The sequence below is a fragment of the Balearica regulorum genome, chromosome Z (genome assembly GCF_011004875.1).
Source record: "Balearica regulorum gibbericeps isolate bBalReg1 chromosome Z, bBalReg1.pri, whole genome shotgun sequence".
NCBI lineage: Eukaryota > Metazoa > Chordata > Aves > Gruiformes > Gruidae > Balearica > Balearica regulorum.
The window spans coordinates 57,168,319-57,189,152 of NC_046220.1; the positions used below are offsets into that span (position 1 = coordinate 57,168,319).

At 36.6% G+C, this 20,834-nt stretch overlaps 1 protein-coding gene across 9 annotated transcripts in view; it reads right to left on the reverse strand.

The window, feature by feature from the left end:
* SMARCA2 (SWI/SNF related BAF chromatin remodeling complex subunit ATPase 2) overlaps positions 1-20,834 on the reverse strand; it is a 122,192-nt gene that overhangs the window by 33,876 nt on the left and 67,482 nt on the right. For all 9 annotated transcript variants that reach the window (XM_075740925.1, XM_075740916.1, XM_075740917.1 and 6 more), the window contains 8 exons: positions 20,305-20,412; positions 17,951-18,037; positions 17,005-17,051; positions 15,422-15,588; positions 12,265-12,428; positions 9,792-10,019; positions 6,255-6,332; positions 1,296-1,514 (listed from right to left, as the gene is read on the reverse strand). In XM_075740925.1, the coding sequence (XP_075597040.1) occupies positions 1,296-1,514; positions 6,255-6,332; positions 9,792-10,019; positions 12,265-12,428; positions 15,422-15,588; positions 17,005-17,051; positions 17,951-18,037; positions 20,305-20,412 (1,098 nt within the window). The remainder of the gene's footprint in view (positions 1-1,295; positions 1,515-6,254; positions 6,333-9,791; positions 10,020-12,264; positions 12,429-15,421; positions 15,589-17,004; positions 17,052-17,950; positions 18,038-20,304; positions 20,413-20,834) is intronic.

Below are 20,834 nucleotides of genomic sequence, written 5' to 3' on the forward strand. Positions count from 1 at the left end.
GCACTTAACACAGATATCAGAGCCAACTCAAAACACAAAACATACAAGCTGAAGCTAATTTCTACGTCGCCATAGGCAGCGTCTGCCATCATTAAAAATAATTAGCTTAAAATTATCTTGAGTAGATGTACACTATACTGCAAGCACCTCCACTGTTGGAAAGGGTAAACGTTCGAGAATCTGGACAGGAGTTTATGTTTCCAGGTTTTTCTTCTCTACTGACTACTTGAAAACGTCAAGTATTAAACTCCTGTAGTTTCATAAACTTGTTTAGATTTACAGCTGATGTATAATTCAAACTTTGCTACCCTAAGCTTTACACCCAGCAGCAGAATCTGGATTAGCTCTTCGCATAGTATTGCGCAATGCACTTTCACAAATACCGTATTTGTACAGAAGTAGGTAAGACTTCTACCTATCTTCAGCAAATTACACACAAAACCCACACAATATATTCATGTTGGCATTAAGTCTGTAATTATTCCATGACAAAACTCACTCTGTCAAACCATGTAGACTAGTTTTGCACATACAATAATATCTATATGTTTTGGAAATCATAACATCAGATTTCCTGGTTTGAAAAGACTTACCAACAATCAATCCTCACTTCCTTATTACCCCTGTTACTACCATTCTGAAAGGCACATACATTAGAATTCATTAGATGTATTTCGCAGAAGAATGGCAAGAATCCTCAAGTACAACAAAATCACAGATTTGGTGTGGGTTAAGTTTAGAATCTTTACTTTCAGATCTTAAATTGCTGTACCATTTATCAAGGGTTTTGAACTCAGTGGAGCCAAGAAATGCTCAGGACTTGGAAATGAAACAGCATGAGAAAAAGAAGACTTGCATGGCACTTTCCAAATTCTTAAAAGGGTTAAATTCAGGTATTTAAAAAAAAATAAAATTAAGCTTCTGTAGCAAAGAAAGCTGTAATATACATTGATCACTGGTCTTCTCTGCTGAAAAAGAATTCATGTATCTTAAAGATGACACTTATGAAAGTATCTAAAGACGTAAGAAATATGTCAAGATTCATAGCAATAGAATAGTTGCAATAGAGAGCTATCATAGTCCTGATTCAGCATTTACTAACACTGGTACAAGTTTCAGCAATGCAGCTTAACACTTCTGCCTTCAACACAGCAGCAAAACCTGGATAATAAGGATGCCCAGGCCTAAACTACTACATTGTGCTCTCTCTGGTGCAATTGTGCAGTCTTCAAAAAGAAAAAAATCCCACCATAAATGAATAAATTTCAACTGTAAAAAAAAAAGGGACAACCTACCCGCAGCCATTGTTTCTCTGTGAGAGCATCACTGTAGTCCACATCCCTGCGTTGACGAGATCCTCTCCCGAATATTTTCTCTTCTTCTTCTTCACACGTAAGCCTTTCAACTTCAGCATCATCCTTAATAATCCAGGATGGTAATTCATCCTCCTCCATCAAGCGGGGCTTACGCTTGGGGTTTCTGGCATCCTCCCTGCGACGGTCCATGTCCATCCGCTGCAACGGCAGTTGGCAAAGCATAAAACAGTTTTAAGGGCAAATATTAAGTGAACCATGGAAATTCCTGGCTATCTAATGATACTTGAAACTTTAAACCAAATCCTTCACAGGTATTTCTCTTCCATGACACTTCTAAATACTTCTAAAATGCAACAATAAAAACAAGAAGCTACATTAGATGGTTGATTTTCAGTCAATAACTAGCTTTTACTGAAGTAACAGAGACAACACAGCAGGTGAGTGATACAAAGCAGATCACAACAATACTGTTGTGTTGTGCTGATTAAACAACTTTCTTCCTTTTTTGCACAGGTTTGATGGTTTCTTTGTATTCATAAATGTGATCTGCAAATACTAATCATTCCTTGACAACATCCCCATAAGGTGTTACTATTATATAACTAAGGAGGATAACTGAAAACACACTAGTTTTGTGAGCCTTAATATCAGAAAAAGAAAATTTAAAAGCTGGTATTAGAAAAAAGGAATCAAGAGAGAGAATTAAGAAATTCAGACAAAAGCTTGCCTACACAGTGCCAGAAAGCCAACATGCTTAAACCACTGAATTTTTCCTGATCTTACTGCTGTACTAGGCAAAAATCAACACACATACAAAAATATCACATAAGATTAGGTAAAGTGTTAAGAGTATTAGAAGGTAATGTTAAGACTTTAAGCTGAAATTGAAATAATCACATAAATTAATTTCAAGTGTGGTAAGCAATTACCTCAGAAAACAGATATGGGTACTCAGGACACATTCCCATGACCTACTGTAGACTCATCAGTGAGGTGCTTTATAATGTTCCTGGGGAAGCATCCACCTCTCTTTATTGACTATACACTGACCTAGACTCCTGTGGTCCTATGAATCTCATTTGCATTTTTTTTAAGTAGCCCAAATCAGATAATATGAATAGCCTTTTCAAATAGGCCATCGGTTGGTAAGCAGAGAAGACAAACAGGTGGCCACCAAGCATTTAATTTTCATATTTGAAAACCTGACATAAATAGACTAGCACCAGAATTGGCTGTAGCATCAGAACAAGCTACTGCTTTGGGCAGCAAACATTTGTAAAAAGCATTGTCAATTATGCGTAAACCCTTCCCTTGTGTGCATGATGCTGCACTTACACAGGATGCCAACTAGACATATCATCCTTTTACACCCCTAGCCAAGACACAGACATGCATAAATTCAGAGGTATTATCTGTCTAGAGGGGCAGATCAAATCCAGCCAAAATTACTAACTGAGGCTTAATGATGGCACTGTTTAATATGTTGAATCTTGTCTCATCTTGGCACTTCTCAAATACAAGCATTCCCAAAATACTACCACAGGCACAGCATCTTACAAGTAGTCTTCATCATCTTGTCTGTGCCGTATCTGGTTTATAAACTCAGTGAAAAGCAGAAAATAAGATGTGTCTTCAGTCTGCAGGTGCAAGTAGATTCAAGAAGCAACTATAAACACTAGCCCTTAGTATTTTACAGCAGACTTACATATTTCACCTTTTAAAGAACATCTCATTGAATCTGAACTAATTCAAAAAATGTCTCATTCCGCCAGACATGTGGCTTGGTTTATTGCTAACTTGGCAACCAGGAAGATGCACTGAGAAAAGGCCCAAACAGGATAGATGGGATAGATTTCTCTATTATTTAGCAGAGAACTTCGGTGAAGTCAGGGACATATTGTAATGACATTCAGTATATAAAGTGAACACTGAAACTTCATTTTTTTTTCCCCTGATGACCGTGTTTCTATCGCTAAGACAAGGATTGAACACTAAGGGAATATATTTTCATAGCTGTTTTCTGAAATAAAAATGCTTGGGAAGGAAGATTAAAGACACTGAGTTAATCTGAGATGTAAGAGAGAACAAACAACCATTTTTAGAATATTACTCAAACCACTTCTATCTGGTCCTATCTTCCCCTGTCTTACCAAAATATGTATTTCCAAACCAGATCTACCTTATTTTACTGTAACTAATAAAATAATTGTATTTACACTGTCCTCAATGAGGTCTAAATGCTGGAAATAAAGAAGTCCTACGCTACCGATGCTTACACATAAGTGAGGAACTTAAGTGTTGGCACACTCAAGGTCTAAAACTGCCAGTTTAGAAAAAACATAGAGCACTGCTGTCCTGTGAACTGTAAATGGTTTTCTTCAACTTTCCAAATTAGAACTAAAATAGGGCTTAAAAAAACCACCCAAGCCACTCAGTGTAAAACAGGTAATTTATACACTCAGTTGCTGCTATATTGCCATTTTGAATCCAAGGAGATAAACTGTATTACCACAACTAGAGTACTGGCACCCATTGTGGTGAGAGGGCTTTCTGAAGAGGCCACTTTTTCACTTGAACGGCAGTTATTACATCAGGAATCTTTATTTAAGTAAATATGATTCAAAATAACTTAAATTTCCAGGAAGAGTAACACTTGTTGAAGCACACTGTTATGAATGACAAGAGTTGTACAGATCACATTGAAACACAAACTTTTCTGTGAACGTTTTCTAAATTTTTTTACTACGTGACGAAGTACCATCATTTGCAATGAATGGAAAAGTAGGACAGTGTGAGGTTTGAGGCTATCTAGAGTTTTTACCTTTTATTATATATATGGAGCCTCTAAAACTCTGGGGAACAAAGTCCACTTGTACACATCCTCTTTCTGAACACTGTATTTAGCTCTACACCTACATCTCAGGATCTATGCCAAAGAATACCTCTAACCTGAAAAGTGACCACAGAAGAGCTTCTGAAGGAACTGAAGCGCTCTCTTGCCTATTGTTTTGGAACTGCTTACTTTAAATATGCAAAATACATGCTTCTACACCTCAAAGCCTAGTTAAATGAGCAAACCAAACCACCTTTTTCTTTGATATTACAGTTTGCTGAATTCTGATTACATCTGCACAACCTTAAGAGACGGAATTAGGTGGCACAGGTATCACTGAAGTAAGGAGAACACAAACCTATCTTTGTGCTCTTTATCCGCCTATGTAAGACCAAAAATATTGATAAAAAGAAGACAAACAATCCTGACTGCCACACTTATTTTTCATGCTTTTCTTTTATAATTAGTTTACTAAAATGAAACCCAAAATTTTTATTAACAATTAAAATTATTTCTTAGCCATATTTAACTTCACTGTTTCTATACTAAGAATTTTCAAACTCCAGGCTTTCAAAGCATGTTAGCTTTGCATCTTCAAATTTTTATTACCTACCACCAACTCTCTACTCTCCCTTACAAACTTTCAAGGAAATTAACATGAAAAACATAAATTCAGCCCACATAGTGCTAAAACCATCTCCACTCTATGCCCCTCAACTGTTTTACTGAATGGCTGTTAATAGCCTTCAAACGTAATCCAAAAAGATGAAGTTGTAGAAATTTCCTGCAAACAGACAAATTCATCAGCTATTTGAATCCATGTTCTTTCCTTCTGGATCTGAAGGAGGAGTACTGAGCAGCTTTTTCCAGTAGCAAATCTGCAACTCAGGACACCTTCAGCCAATAATTTTGCTGAAATTACTCCTTTTGAATTTTGGATCAAATGGCCACCTCTTGGTTTCTGTCATGTAAATCTCCTTACACCCAAATCACTGAAGGAAAGATTAAAGACAGGTGTCTGTAAGCACTTATTTTCTGGGCAGCCTAGCTTTAGGGATTTCAGTTCTTCTTAAATAGCATTAAATGAAACTTAGCACAAAAGGACTAAACTGGCAAGTCAGCACTGACAAAAGGCATGGTCATGTGAAGGAATATGGTCTTTGCCAACTGTGCACCTGAACGACTGTCACTTATGTAAAAAGTGCCCCTGCACACTTGTGTAACAGTGAAGTTTTACAAACAAATCCCTCAACAGAAGACGGTGAGGGATTAAAAACCTGTGGTCCTATCAATGGCTGTTTCTGTCGATACCACCTGATACACATTCATCCATGCACATAAAAGTGTCTGTCTTGTTCCACCTTGCAGAACAAAGCAGTCTGTGTAGAATTAGAGGGGATGGTGCTTTACTTTCAGTACTTAAGTATTCTCCTGCTGCTGTGTCAGTGACTCTCAAAGGTCCTCCAGCAATCCTCACATTGTACACACAATAAAAGGTCAAGAGCCATGCCAACACTGACATTTTAGTAATTATGCCACTGTTGTGGCAGCACTAAAAAAAGGGAAGTACTAATAAAAATGAGTTGCTTGCATTTGAACCAGTCACTAGTGCTACTTCAGTAACTGTTCAACAGTTGTAGCAGAAGAGATGCAGCTAACTGGGCCCTTGACAAAACCATCAGTAAACCCCAGCTAAACAGCACTGTCAGTCTACTAACTTACTATCTTGTTAAGTTCCTGTAGCTGTCCTTGCCAATATTGTAGCCCAAAAGTTGGAAGAAATTTAGAAAAATACAAGTATGTTGTAGAATTAGCAAGCCAAACTGTGACTATCAATTCTGCACTGTAAATTTCTCAGGTTGTGCCAGACTCTCCCTCCAGATTGGCACTGTTCCACTATACTGTCCACAAGGATCTCTGAAGTCTTTCTCTCATGTGAGGAACTCTGCATTTAAGTAGACTATCCTTCTTTCCTCAGATAAACGATGCAAGTAAATAAAGCCTATTCCTCTAACAAAGTTTTCCAAAATTTAAATGACAAAAGGTTAAGGCCTTTATTAAAAACACTAGAGAAGATATTCTACTTGTGATCGTACCATCCTTACCATAAAGAGATCAAATTCCTCCTCACGTCGAGCAATCATCTGATTCAGAGTCTCATCATCAGGAACTTCATCTTCCTCCTAGTTACACAGATGGACAGAGGTATTAGAAAGAAGCTACATACAGCTTGAAGTAACAGCCTCCATCAGGTCAGTGTTGAACTGATCCTCCTTCTGTCACGACACGTGTGAAACCCTCAAAATGAAACTAAAAGTTTTAAAGCGTTCAGCGATTCAGAAGAAATGCAAAGTAGACATAATTAGAGAGACGATTGGGACTTATTACCACCTTCATAAATTGAGAATGAGGAAATGAGCAAATATGCAACCAGGAAATTTTGGGTTGTGGTTTTCCTGGGTCAGAAGCACAGTTAGTGCTTCAGTTAAAATATATGCATTTCCGTTCTGCTCTTCTACAGTACTCCCTCAGAAATACCATTCTGCATTACGAGGTTTGCATTGCTGTCAAAGCAAGGAGAACGAAAAAGTCCTGATTAAAAGAAAAAAATGAAACATGTCATTATACTGAAAAAAAACTCCTGCAGAATCCCTCTCTCTCTTGACTGTTATCTGCTTACAAATTGAGATGTGAACCTGACTTCAGACAAAAGGAATTCTTTCATAAAAACACTAACAGTCCTTGGAAAAACAATTTAAAACTGTAGAATTCAACTGAAAATCTTAAAGGTGAACAGCTACGATACCCATTTTAACACAATCAGAGTCCACAATGTTCAGTTTCCCTCCCTGAATTCTTTTGAAAGCACATGGCATTTAAAATCTTACAACAGGTTAATCGAACCAGTAAAACTACAGACTGGTTCCTACATAGGGCTAACTGAACCTACATTACAGTATGCTGCAGACTTTTTCATGAAAGCTCATGTTTTGTACTCAGTGAAATGGGAGTACAGAATGCTGCGTATAGCACCCAAAACCCTAACAATCTGTAGCTTTTTTTTTTTCCCCAGAAATAAACAGAAAAGGCCTTTATCTGTATCCACACATCTTGTTTTCCCTCCACTGGCAAAATTCCTAGACCTCAGAAAAAAATACAGTTCTTATTAACGCAATTCCCAATGAACACCTCTATACCTTAATGTACATATAATTTAAATTTTGACATGAAAAAAGCAAATGCGAAAATGACAGAGAGGTAGTTCTAATTTCTAGTCGGTGCTCCTTCAGCATTCAAGAAAAGGAAGTTAGTTAGTTATACACACATGAGAAAAAAAGAGTACAGATCCCTTCTTTTATGATCAGTAAAGAATGTGACTCTCATGAAGGTTTCACATGCTTCCCATCATCATAAACAGAGCAATTTGTGACCTGAAAATAATAAGGGATCTCACAGCAGAAGCTATAACAACAGTGTCCGCATCATCTGTGGTTAGTCTGAATAATCCTGTTGCCAACCAGGTAGGCTTGGCAGAAGAAAAAATTATAAACACTAGTGCCAACAAAATTTCTAAATATGAAATTACCTCTTTGCTTTATCTAGTACTGCTAAACCAAAAAACAGAGCAAAAAGGAGAGGAAAGAAGAAGAAAAATACACGCAGTTTTGATGCTGAATATATGAAAACTAGTAGGAAAGTAAAAATCGAATATGGCGCTCTACATACAAGTGCAAAAAGTTTTGATAAGCAAGTTTAAAGCATGCTTAGCATGGGAATATTTAACTAGGTGGTCACTAAACAATCTCTTCATTAGATATGCTAGGCCATATTTACAAGTCAAAGTTGTTTTGGTATTAATAACTTTTAACTGAGAGATTTACTTTTTCTTGTCAATCTCTCATTTGATACTCAAATTTTGTTTCCAGTGCTGTTGCAAAGGCTGACCAGTGCAGGATGGTGCAAATTCAATCCCTCTTACTCCCTTAGCAGTTTCAGTGTTTGGGCAAAGTTTTGCATAGTATCTGTCCACAATGAATTTTTACTTGAAAGCTTCAACTTCAGTCTCACTGTTAGGAGTCAAACTGCAATACCAATGCTTGTTTTAAAGACTGATGCTGTGTAAACCTTGGTTAAATCTGTACTTGCTTCAGGATGGCAGACCAAGTGTACTGGAACAACACACAAGAAGCAGATTGCTCTGAAGTCATCTATGAAATAAGGCATGTCAAATAGGGCAAACTGACATTTTCAGAAGTCCTGACTTTCGAAACATTTTCAGACAAAATTTTTCTTGGGCTTTGAAAACATAACAAAGTTATGTCAATTTTAAAAACAAATCCACAGGCTTATTCAAAATTTCTATTGGTTTCAAGTTCATCTATCTACTCACATAGATGGTGCTGGCTTCTTGAGAACTACAGTTTTACTTAATCAAAAATGGTACACATACATCATCCCATTTCTGCATTCACACCCTAAATAAAAGACAATTACTGATAAACCTGTTTGTCACTCTTCTGTCATTTCTTATGAAAAATACTAAAAACATACAAAATTCTGTCTTAATGATATACTAGCTTTTTCTAAATGCACAACAAGAGTTTAATTATTGAAGAAGTAAACTCTTTAGTCTTGTGAAACTTTATACCACATAATGAAGGATGCCTGTGAATCACAGACTATGGAATTTTCTTTTCTTTCAGTGTGCACCACATTCAGACACACAAGGCATACTCAGAGGCAAAATTAGGCTTGCAATCTCTGTGTCTCTAACCAGTACAGGATATTTTTGAGGTCGGAAAAAGTCTTTGCAGAATGGGATTTTGTGTGTGTGTCTTCAGTATAGTTGACATATTTATACACTCTCTCCCAAATATGCTTTCATCTAAATGCTGAATTTTGTTCACATTAAGAGAAGAGTCTGCAGTGACAGGCAAAAGCCATTTTGGGCTAACCATTCCACAATCACAATTCCAGAGAAGAACACAATGAAAAGACAGGGACATACGGTCAAGTGATTCTATAACCTCACTTCCCACTATTATAAGGAAAGACTTGACAGCTGTTTTTAAACAGCAAATTGTTTCTTGAAGAGGAAATGATAACCAGAAGTCCAGGTTGGACACAGCACCAGAAAGAAACAGTAACTTTGCTGGGTTGCCCTAAGCCCAGAGCACATCAAAGCAGATCTTAACTCTCACCCAGGATCCAAGAGAAGCACAGTAAGCAGGGTCTTTCATGATTGAACCTAGGTAGTGCTAGTTGCTTGGCATGTCTGAAAATCAGATTGCTTAGTTTAACATATAAACTCGATTTAGGCACTGTTTTATAATCTGTTTTGGAAAAAAAATCTTTGTTTGAACACCTTTTTTTGCAAAATTATGAAAGGGCAGAATGGGTTTAAGCTACAATGCCTAACTCTATACTAAGATTTAATCATAACCATTCCATCACAACCACTACATTACGATCTATTACTGTGACCAAAAGAAAAGAGAGAAGAATTAGATTGTTCCTTTGACTGGGTGGTAAGAATATGATGACATTTCTAATTTCAAAGGAGATGACAATCTTTGTAACTTTGTAAAATTACTCAGTACTTCCTGAAACATCTTCTTACAGATTCTTTCTAACTACCTTACCTCATTTTCTTCTTCATGCTCCAATATAGCCTGCAGGAAGGCTCTCCTTTCATGGCTTGAAGATTTCTGATCAAACATTCCAGCCTGAATAACTTTTTGATCTACGTTCAGCTTATACTTTGCAGCAGCAAGTATCTTCTCTTCCACACTGTTCACAGTGCACAGCCGCAGGACTCGAACTTCGTTCTGCTGACCAATTCGGTGAGCTCTATCTTGGGCCTGCAAGTCCTATTAAGGAAAGAGCACAGAGAGTGATTTATATTCTAAATGTGCCATGGAAATCATTCTCTTCCTAAAGGACATTATAATGATGAATTCTTTTTGGTATAAAAAGTACTCAAATGACAGTCCACCACAATTCACATGGTTCATTCCTGATCATTTTCTTTCCCAAAGCTTCATCAGACCCAGGTAGGGGGAAAACTGAAAGGAAAAAACATAGACATGCGCTTTACAGTGTAAATGTAGTATGCCAATAACTTCTTGAAAGCATGTGCAGTGATTGAGAAGGGCTGATGTATTTATTTTTTCCCTTCTATTCAAAGCTCATGATCTTCCAAGCTACCATGAACCCTAAATATCTCTTGACTGCAGGAAAAGAAAGCAACAAAATTACTAGGAAGAATGCCATACATAAACTTATCTACTAAAGGCCATAGCTAATTCTTAAATATGTTAACTAAAAATTATTTGGTCTGGAGAATCAGCTTTTAACTTGGAATAGTTGTGTCAAAACAGCTTAAATATGATCTTCCTGACTTAAAGTTCTTACATACAAGACTATAACCACTGTAACTATTTTTTGGTCAGGTGACTGCAATTAGAAATGCTGGAAGTAAAAAGTACACTGCAGGCCATCGCTAAAGAATTTCTTTTATTAATTCCAAATCTTACCTATTTTCTGTGGGGAAAAAAGAAATCCACTAACTCCTACAAATCATATGTGTCTACTTCAGCATAGTCAGATAATGAAGGGTACCTAACTTCAAAATGCTATCACAGTTTTGTGCTACCTCACAACACAGAAATTCCTTAATGCAGAGAAAACAAAAGAGGCAATGAGTTTGCCTATTTCCGTCCAGCACCTTGCTTTTGTTACTGTTATTAGCCCGTCCCTCTCACAATTCCCTTACCAAGTACTACATATGCTGCTGCAACCCAAAGATGAATTTGAAGTTCACATTAACAGTAAAGACGAAGCTAAAATAAATATTTGTTTAAATAATCATTCTTAGGTGTGCCAGGGGAGGTCTAGATTGGATATTAGGAAAAAATTCTTCACCGAAAGGGTTGTCATTCACTGGAACAGGCTGCCCAGGGAACTGGTTGAGTCACCATCCCTGGAGGTATTTAAAAAAATGTACAAATGTGGTGCTTAGGGACATGGTTTAGTGGTGGACTTGGCAGTTTTAGACTAATGGTTGGACTCAATGATCTTAAAGGTCTTTTCCAACCTAAATGATTCTATGATTTAGCAATCTGCCCACTGAATATTTCAGGAAAAAAATATAACAATTATATAAAAATATATAATTTTTAGTGCAAGCATTTATTGCTATCCAACTGTTGAAATATACAGTACTCTACATTAAACTTCTCTGTGAAAGTGACCTAAACACAATCAAAAATACAAAGAATGAAGTGCTTTCTGAGCTGCTTTTAAAACCTCTAAACGTAACTGCTTCGAATTTCTTAAGCCTTGCTTTAAATTGGTCACCACGGCATTTATGGGAGTGCTGCCTTGAAAGTTCTACATAAAAGTCTTTTTAGTCTCACTTCCCTTACTTTTACATGTGGCCATTGACTATGATGTGATTTGCACATATTTGCACAATAGCTGAAAACACACACATAGCTATGTACTTCCAGAGATATCTAACTTACATTCTTTAAAAAAAAAAAAAAAAAGCACCAAGTGACAAACACAGACTTCAGTTACCTCGCCTGAATTTTTTAAAGAAGCCAAAGTGGTTTGATATCCTCTTTTCCTGGTGATCTGTACTCACTACTACCCACCCACAACAACATTTTAAGTTCAGTGTCTCAGGCCACGACTGCTGCACTCATACAGCCACTTACTTCCCGAGACAGGCAGGGCTCTGCACAGCCTTTACTAAAATATTGCAATCTACCTACCAAAAACTCAAAATAAGGAGCTACTTATTAATGTCCTAAGGGCTGAAGAATGAATACAGTTACACAAAAGAAGTAAGTCTGTAAGGCCCCTAGCTCTAAGGATTCCCTGAGACTCAGATAAAATACATACACAGACACAGAATTACTTCACTGATTCAAACAAAAACATTTCTTGATTGCAGCAGTTTGCCTCATTAATTCCTCCCAAAGCAGCATTTTATGACTTACCTGGACCTATTCCTTTCACCCCAGCCTATATGTCCAAGTTAAAGCAGCAAGCCAAAAAAGCATCATGACCTCTTTCCACATTTCATGAAGATAAGTAAATAAAAATAACCTGGTGAGGATTCCAGTCACTATCGAAGATTATAACAGTGTCAGCAGCCTGGAGATTTAAGCCTAGCCCTCCAGCCCTTGTACTCAGCAAGAATATAAAGTATTGTGACCCAGGTTCATTGAACTTCTTCAGCAGAGCAGCTCGATCCTCTGATTTTGTTGTGCCTGAAAAGAAATAAAAAAAAAAAATACCCTGTAACAATGATGTTAACTAAAATAATATAAATACAATGTCAGTTGCTAAAGGTACATGTGGAAGGGAAATTTTAACTCACTTGCTCTTTGCCATCTCTGCCACATTTTCCATAATACAGAATAAACACTGGCCATGAATTTTTGGTCAACTGCCTACCACATTTAAGAGATGGACTTCTAAATACCTCTTTAAGTATTTCTTCTGACATTTCAAAGATGGTCTTTAAAATGTTGGCTAACGTTGTTATATACCTTTTTATAACTCACATAAATTTCAATTGAAGTTACTATACATAAAGAGAAGAGAGCTCCAGTTTTGAGTAATGCCTTCTGGCCACAACAGCATCTAAGTATTTTTAAAAGTTACTTATACAGAGATTTATCAAAATGTCAGTGCTGGCTTGCAGAGTCATAATTAATACAAAAGGATTGAAAATTCTTAAAATGCCCTATCTTAAGGGTGATGGTGTAAAATGGCTGAGGGAGAGCAGGCAAGGAATTCAATCACGGTGAAAACGTAGACAAAATTCTAAGTAAAGACCAAGCCATGTGCACTCTGGTGACTGGATGAATTTCATATACTTTGACAACAGTCTATATGGATCACCCTAGCCTGGTCTACTGTTTGCCTTACCTTTTTTACATTTCTGGTAACTGAAAGCCAAAGAAAGTCTGCTATTTTTATTCAGGTATCAACAGATGTACAGAAGATGAAGTTTTTCCTATTACTATTGCCAGATGCCCACCTCCCCCCCCCCCCCCAGTTCCCCCTCCTCAACAGTATAGCAGGAGAAAATACGACTGAGAAGCTCCTGGGCTGAGATAAAGGCAGTTTAATAAAAGCAAAAGCTGTGCATGCAAGCAAAGCAAAAATAATATATTTACTACTTCCCATCAGCAGGCAGATGTCCAGCCACTTCCTGGAAAGCAGGGCCTCAGCACCCGTAATGATTGCTTGGGAAGACAAATGCTGTAATGAGGAATGTCCCTGCATCCTTTTCTTTCCCCTCAGCTTTTATTGCTGAGCACAACCCTTTGGTCAGTTTAGGTCAGCTGTCCCAGCTGCATCCCCTCCCAGCTTCTTGCCCACCCTCACCCTACTGGCCTTGGGGGTGGAGGGGTGGTTTGGAGAGAAATCCTTGACACTGTGCAAGCACTGTTCAGCAACAGCCAAAAACACTGAAGAGTTATCACTGGTGTGCTAACCCTGCCTAGCCACAAATGCAAAGCACAGCACTCTATGGGCTGCTAGAAGGAAAGTTAACTTCATCCCAGCCAGACCCAGTACAACCACATGGCAAACTGCTGACCCACAGAAACTCTTTCCCTTGAGAAGCACATGACTTAGGTAGAAAACACTCTATCTGAAAAGACAGCTGGATCGAATCTACATAAATATGACATTCCAGAATGGAAGGTAACTGTCATCACAAAGAAGAAAAATCCCACTAATTTAATGAATTACCTGCAAAACCTTAAAGAAAACAAGGAGCTGTAGTTACCATACTGTGCATAGCTATAGACATTCTAGCACGAAAAAGAATTAATTTTAAAATACAGGGTGTAAGGCAATTTTAAATGTAATATAATTCATCTTTCTTGAACGGAAGCATTAAAACAGTTGCAGGCCAGAGGTGCAAGGAGAGTGCTGTCAGCATAGTACTGTGTTCTTTAGCCAGTTTTGACAAAGACATCCTGTGGCACTGTGAGACAAGACAGCTCATTTCTGTCTCAGTTTCATTGCCCCATTTTAAATTTGAGGATAATAGCGTTTCAAGTTTATGTTCATTAATATTTGTAAAGGACAGGAATACTTCTCAGCATTACTTTTTCTTCCAAATAAAGCACGAAGTCATGAGTCAACTTAAAATGCTGTAAAAAGAATATTCAGAAGAACCTTAAACTCTCACTTTAGTCATGCTGTTCTTTACATTTTTCTTAAATCATTGTTTTTCTGTTAAAAAGGTATGCTGATAAATGCTGCTGGCCCTGTCTAATACTATCATTTGTGAGATAAATACATTGAGTAAAAATAATTAACACTTAAGAAGGTCAGTATGAGGCAGAGATCATCAACATTGAAGAAGGCCAAAATGGAAACTTCTTTGAAACAGGTTTAAGCCTCAGATGAGATATGCTATTTTTAGTTATTTTAGGGTTTGGGGTTTTTTTAGTTATTACTCCACTATGTTTCTAAACCAGCTTTTCATTCAAAGATAATAAAACATATCTACACATAAAGTAATTGAGGCTACTGACTCTCCTGTGAAAATCAGGAAGAAAATTACAGGTCTACCACAGGAAAACTACTACTTTACCTGCACTGAAATTCAGCTATCCTGAGGAGAACAGCAGTTGAACTTTAAACAGGCACAAATTAAGTAATTCCACTGGAATCTAGGTAAATCACTGGCACTATCATCTCTCATCATGCGAATACTTTCAGGCAACTTAGATAGTGATAACTCATTTGGACCTTGGCTTTTAGATCTTGTTTGAAAGAGAGATCAGTCCCTAAACATCAAATCTCTACATAATCTGCATTCCAGGAACAGACCTAAGTGTTAATCAAAACAATTCCTTGACCAAATGGTTTGAAGGTTAAACAGATGAAAGAAAACAGTCAAAAAGCCAGGGAGATGGAGAATTACTTAATATCAACTCTACCGAGAGAGGCAAAAGTACATCTTGTTCAGTATCTTGTCTGTAAGAAAGAGAAAATTCTAGTAAGCCGTAGCTTAAGGGTCTACTGCCACAACTTCATGATAAAAACCTGTGCAGACTGTTCCTTCATGGATTTGTCAAATCATTCTTCCAACCTGTCTACACTTCGTATAGTCACATCACAGCACTGGTGTGCTAGGAAGACACTAGGAAGAGAACCCAGGTCTCCCATGCCCAAACTAATGAAGCATGCTACCTCCTAACTAATTATTTATCCTTTTTTTTTTTGTTTAGCTTACCATCAAGGCGCAGGTAAAGGAAATTTCGAAAGGCAAAGTAATCTTCCATAATGGTCATCAGTGATGTCATTTGACAGAAAAGAAGCACACGATGGTTAGTTGCTCGTAACTTAGGTAGAATACGATCGAGTAGCTCAAATTTCCCTGAGGCCCGATAAAGTTCAGCTCTGTTAAAGAGAAAAAGCACAGTAAATGCCAGAATCAGCCCTCATTTAGAAAAGTTTTTAGTCATTATCATGTCAAAGTTTAACAGAAAGATTCATTTACTTAAGATAAACAGTGAAACAAGACTAGTATCACCATTCTCTCTTTAAAATTGTTTATGTTACTAAAAAAAAACCAAACTAAAAAACAACACTGATGTGTTATTCCCTGTTTGAAAAGGATTTTTCTTCAATTACAAAAACTATGTGGACTTTCCACCGCACAGAAGACCTTCCTTCATGAAACCCAATTCTATTCATTATTTATAAAAACAAACATTAAGCATTTTATCAGTTAAGACATTCACCTGATAGTTTTGCTTTCAACTGGCATTTACTGCAGCTGTTAAGTTGTATTGATCAGGCACATGTTAGAAACAATTCCCTTTCCACTCAATTACTATACAATCAAAGTGAAATATTCCAAAATGAACTAATATACAAAGATAATGGGAGGAGGCTGACAGAGGATGTAGTCTTTAGCCACAACCTTAGTAGTCCTGAGTTGCTTTGATTAGCTGCTGTTCTGTCTTCTATGCTATGAATTACAAAACAGACTCTTAGTACTGAAATTCAAGTCATAACTGAGAAAATGAGTAAAAGTAAATGGATGTCTAAATCAGTATCACAGTGATATGCTTTGCAAAAATGAATTTCACATAACTTTTTTCTAACATTGAGTCTGTACTCTCAAAATATGATTTATCATTAGCAACAGTATACTTAAGTCCACAAGATACATGGCCTTCTGACAGGCATACATACATAACTAGCAAAAGACTAAACTGTTTAGGAGACAAATAGTCTGGTATACTAATTAAGGAGACAAATAGTCTGCTATACTGATTCAGGGAAAAAAAAAAAAAGACATTAACAGGAAGTGGGTCAGGTGGAAGATAGACACCTTTCCTTCAGAAATCATCCACTTCTAGACAGTTGCACAAGGAAGTGCCAAGAATAAAATTTTAATCTATTTCATTTCAAATAATGGAAGAAATGCTACGTTAATTTGGAATAAAGTCGGTAAAGAGGGAAGTAGATGGCAAAAGTAACAAGTAACAAGAAAGAGAAGAAAATCCCATCTGATATCTCTGAAGAGTCATTCCAATGAATTTCAGATGGTATCTAATTTATTTTAAAATAAGAGGAAAGGAAGACATCAGTTTACAGTCTTCTCTGCCTGTCCTCCTGAAAGAGATGAAGGTTCATAAAAAGCTCATGTAACACTTCTAGTACTGTCCTTTTGCTTTAGATATGTGCCCTGTCCCTCCTCTGTCTTTCTAGAAACTGCTCGAGTTTGTTAGCATGTACCTTCTAGAATGTATCACAATACATTAGTTCCAATACATTATGAACAGAAGGAAAAACTGAAAGAGTTACCCGTTGATGACACCATTTGAGTAGCCTAAATGTTCAGCAAAGGACTCCTGCAAAGTTATAAGCAATAAACAGACTATTATGAACTATACAGTAACTCAAAATTCTGCATTCTTATATCAATTAAATTAAATATATGACCTGTTAGAGCAACATTATTTTCATACTTTTGGAATTCTCCTTGTAACAACAAGCTTAATGTATTCCTGTACTACTATTATTTGAAATTCATGGGTTTGCAGAAGTAACTTCTGTCAGCATACATTTTACCAGATTACAAATACAGTAGAACCTAATTAATTTATTAATAGTAATTACTGGAAGATCCATTTGCAAATTACTCTAATTAATTAGCATACAAGAGAATAAAGAGTGAAAACTACAATGATAATGTATCACAGTAGGTACTTAATTATTAATTCACAAAGGTACATACATTCCAGATATTTATGACACTTTCTATCTTTCCAGATACATCATTATATATATGTACTTTGGGTCCTAATGAGAGGTGCTATATAGAAAACACATTTTTGCTGAAAAAAACCAAGGTGGATAGAATAGGACAATTTTGTTTGATACTGTAAAAGACTAGCAGCCTGCTGTTTATAAAGATCCTACACATGGCATTTAAACTAGTGTCTCTACATCATAAATTTGGTCTCAGTAGAGATTAAGTTGCTCTTATATTAAAAAAAAGCCCTCCATTTTTTAAATACACTGTCTCCACAAGATTAAATGCTTTAAAACTAGACTTCAGATTACCAATAAAAAACTGGTGGTTGGTCCATTTGTTTCTAAAAATAAGGGACTGTAATGATCGTTTTTCAAATGTGTCCACAAATGCTGTGGACAGAGATGTACTCTCCCACACACATTAGCTTCAACAGCAGTGCTCTATTATTCAGCCACCTAATAAAAACAACTCTCAAAATCAAGTCAGTCTTACCTCAATGTGTTGAAACATGTATGGGTGATTGCATATCTTTCTCAATTGCATGATAGTGTTCATAAGAGTTTTTGCCCCACCTTTTCCCTGTGGGTACAAACAATGCAAATCAAATGATGAATCTAATTTCTTAGCTTACTAATGAAGGTTTTGAAAGATATTTTTAAATGCAGGTATAAAAATACTTCCACGCCAAATCTGAATATTGCATCAATAATTTAAAAAAAAAAGAAAAAACAAACTAAAAAACCAAAACAACAAAACCCCAGACACCACTGTGCAGTTGACTTAGTCATTTATCATAAGTATGCTCCATAATGGAAAAGGAAGACCTGGAAGGAATCCATGAACTGCATTATGCATCTACCTGCAGTATTCACAGTGGGAAGCAGAGCATTTACTGTTCTGCATACTGCTTATTTATACTGCTTATTATGAAACCATACAAATCCCATCTGGTCTGGACATTCTAACAGGAAACGATTCTAGCTGGATACTTTTCAACTCCATAGTATCTCCTCCTGTCTGTTAACTGGATACATGGGTTTCTCTTTCCAGGCCAAGTAAAACACAAGGCCACAGGCAGATGAAAAGCTAGAGATAATCAAATCTCAGGAGTCATCTTAATATTTAACAAAATATATTCTCAAAACCTATTCTACAGTGAATCTTTTTTAGAACCAGGACAGACAATAGTCAGTTGTGCTAGACTAAACTGTATGGTTAAAAACTAATTGTAACGGGCGGATACAAGTTTGAGATCATCATATCATATTAACATTGCCAAACACTTATCACTTTCAGATGCCACTTTGCTTTGCTGTAATTCTACGAAAATGTAATCAGAATGACAATATTCTACTCTTTCCTGGAAATTACAGTGAAATCATAACTTTATCTAGAGCAGAGATTTTATGTTTGAAGGGGGTACTCCACAAACCTAAAACTTTTGCTCTTTTGAAAATCCTCTCAAATTTGCTCCAAAGTGCAGTTCATACTTGTTCTAAGAGCCACTTCCTAGAGCTTTCCAGCTTAATGAATCCTCTCTATTCTGAGCTGTTTCCAGGCCAGAGCTGCAGAAAGACAGGATTTTTTCCTAATACATGTCTGATCACTGAAGCCAAGCATTCTCAACAACCACCTCCCTCTGCTGGCAACAAGTAGCATCGATAAGAGAGCCTAATGAAGTAGTTAAAGAAAAAAACTACTTCAGAGATGGTGGCAAGAAAGGAAAAAATTTAGACCCTTGGGCAGCGGGGAAGGAGATGGAGGTGTTCAGAAGACAGCAGAAGCAATTTGAACTGGTTAAGCAAAAAGCTGGGTGGAAAAGTAAGTAGGGGAAAAGCAACAGAAGATTCTGAGCTGGTGAAAGAGGAAAGAGACAGTGATACAAAATGAAATCTGTAGGACAAAAGTAAAGACATCAAACTACAAAATTAAATTAAAAATACAACTGAGAAACATAAATTAATGTTTACAAAGTGCTCAACCTATGAAGACGAGTATCAACATCCAATGACAAGAACTAGCTTTGTCTGGACTTTCAATAAGCACCATCAAAGAAAACAATTTGACTGCACAAAACAAGGAAGGTAAAATAAGATACTGAATAAAAAGAAAAGTTATATATTGTATCAATGCAACCTGCAAGAGGATAGTGGAAAGACAGTATGGAATTGCACTGCATCAGTAATATACACTTAACAGGGTGGAAACACAAACTGTTATACACCAGCTGTTCTGCAGTGCCTGTTCAAGGTATTTCCCATTTATTATAATGTGAAAAGTGTATACACAAACAGGCTGATGAATGGCAACTTGTTTATATTAACTGGATCAAGTCCCATGACGGCACAGTCAACATTTACTAATATACGGCCTCAATCTGGCTGTATGACTGTAAATCCTGCTGTTCTCTTGAAGAACTTTTATCATTAACAGATCTTTAAGTACATAAGCATACAGCCTTAGCTGGCCAAAACAAGACTTAAACTTAACTAATAGTTTTGCAAGATGAATATCCTTCTGTAGCCAGCACTGCCACAATCACTATTATTCAGGTATATTATTGGACTAAACTCGGCCAAGGCAAATGCTGAGTTTTTTTTTCAAACATTGCCTGTTTGCAGAAAGGCACTGTAACTACAGTGAATACAAGTACTACCTTTTCCTTGTGAATAAAGAGCACAAGCTTAGGTCTTGTAAAACAAAAGCATGCCTGACAGAGACGTCTTTTCCCATGACAGATACCTGCAGTAAGAGCCTACATACTAATTTTATAAAACAGAAATCATAATGTTACATGTTTAATCATAATACATGGTTTCCTACATGTTTTAGCCTTTCTTTTGTACCTTTTTGTCTTTTTCAGAACCATCTGTGAGAAGGATTCCCTTAGCTTGCATGTGACGGTACAGGATCTTCTGAAGAGCTGACATATCACATTTGATAACATATTCCACCTAGTATAAAAAAAAAAAATCCAACCATAAACACACTGACATAATAACATTAGTAGGATCTAACTGTAGGTTCTTGTCATCCTAAAACACAAACCAAAAAGCTACTGATCTTTTATTCGTACCCTAGCACCACATGATTTCGGTTAGCAGCAATCCAACTGCAGGCACAGCAATGAGTATCTCAAAAGATTATCTGTGAGACTCACAACTACTATGAGACAGTTGGATCTTAGGAATGTAACTGCAGAATTGCCAAACATTTTTTTCTCATTCTGTAATTTTAACAATTAAAAATAATTTTAAAAATATTTTATTTCATGTTTAACATGTAATTAAAAATATGTTTAATAACCTGCAGATTTCATTATTTCTGTAAAGCATTATAAAAATACCATCATCCTATACCTAGCAAATAAGCATTC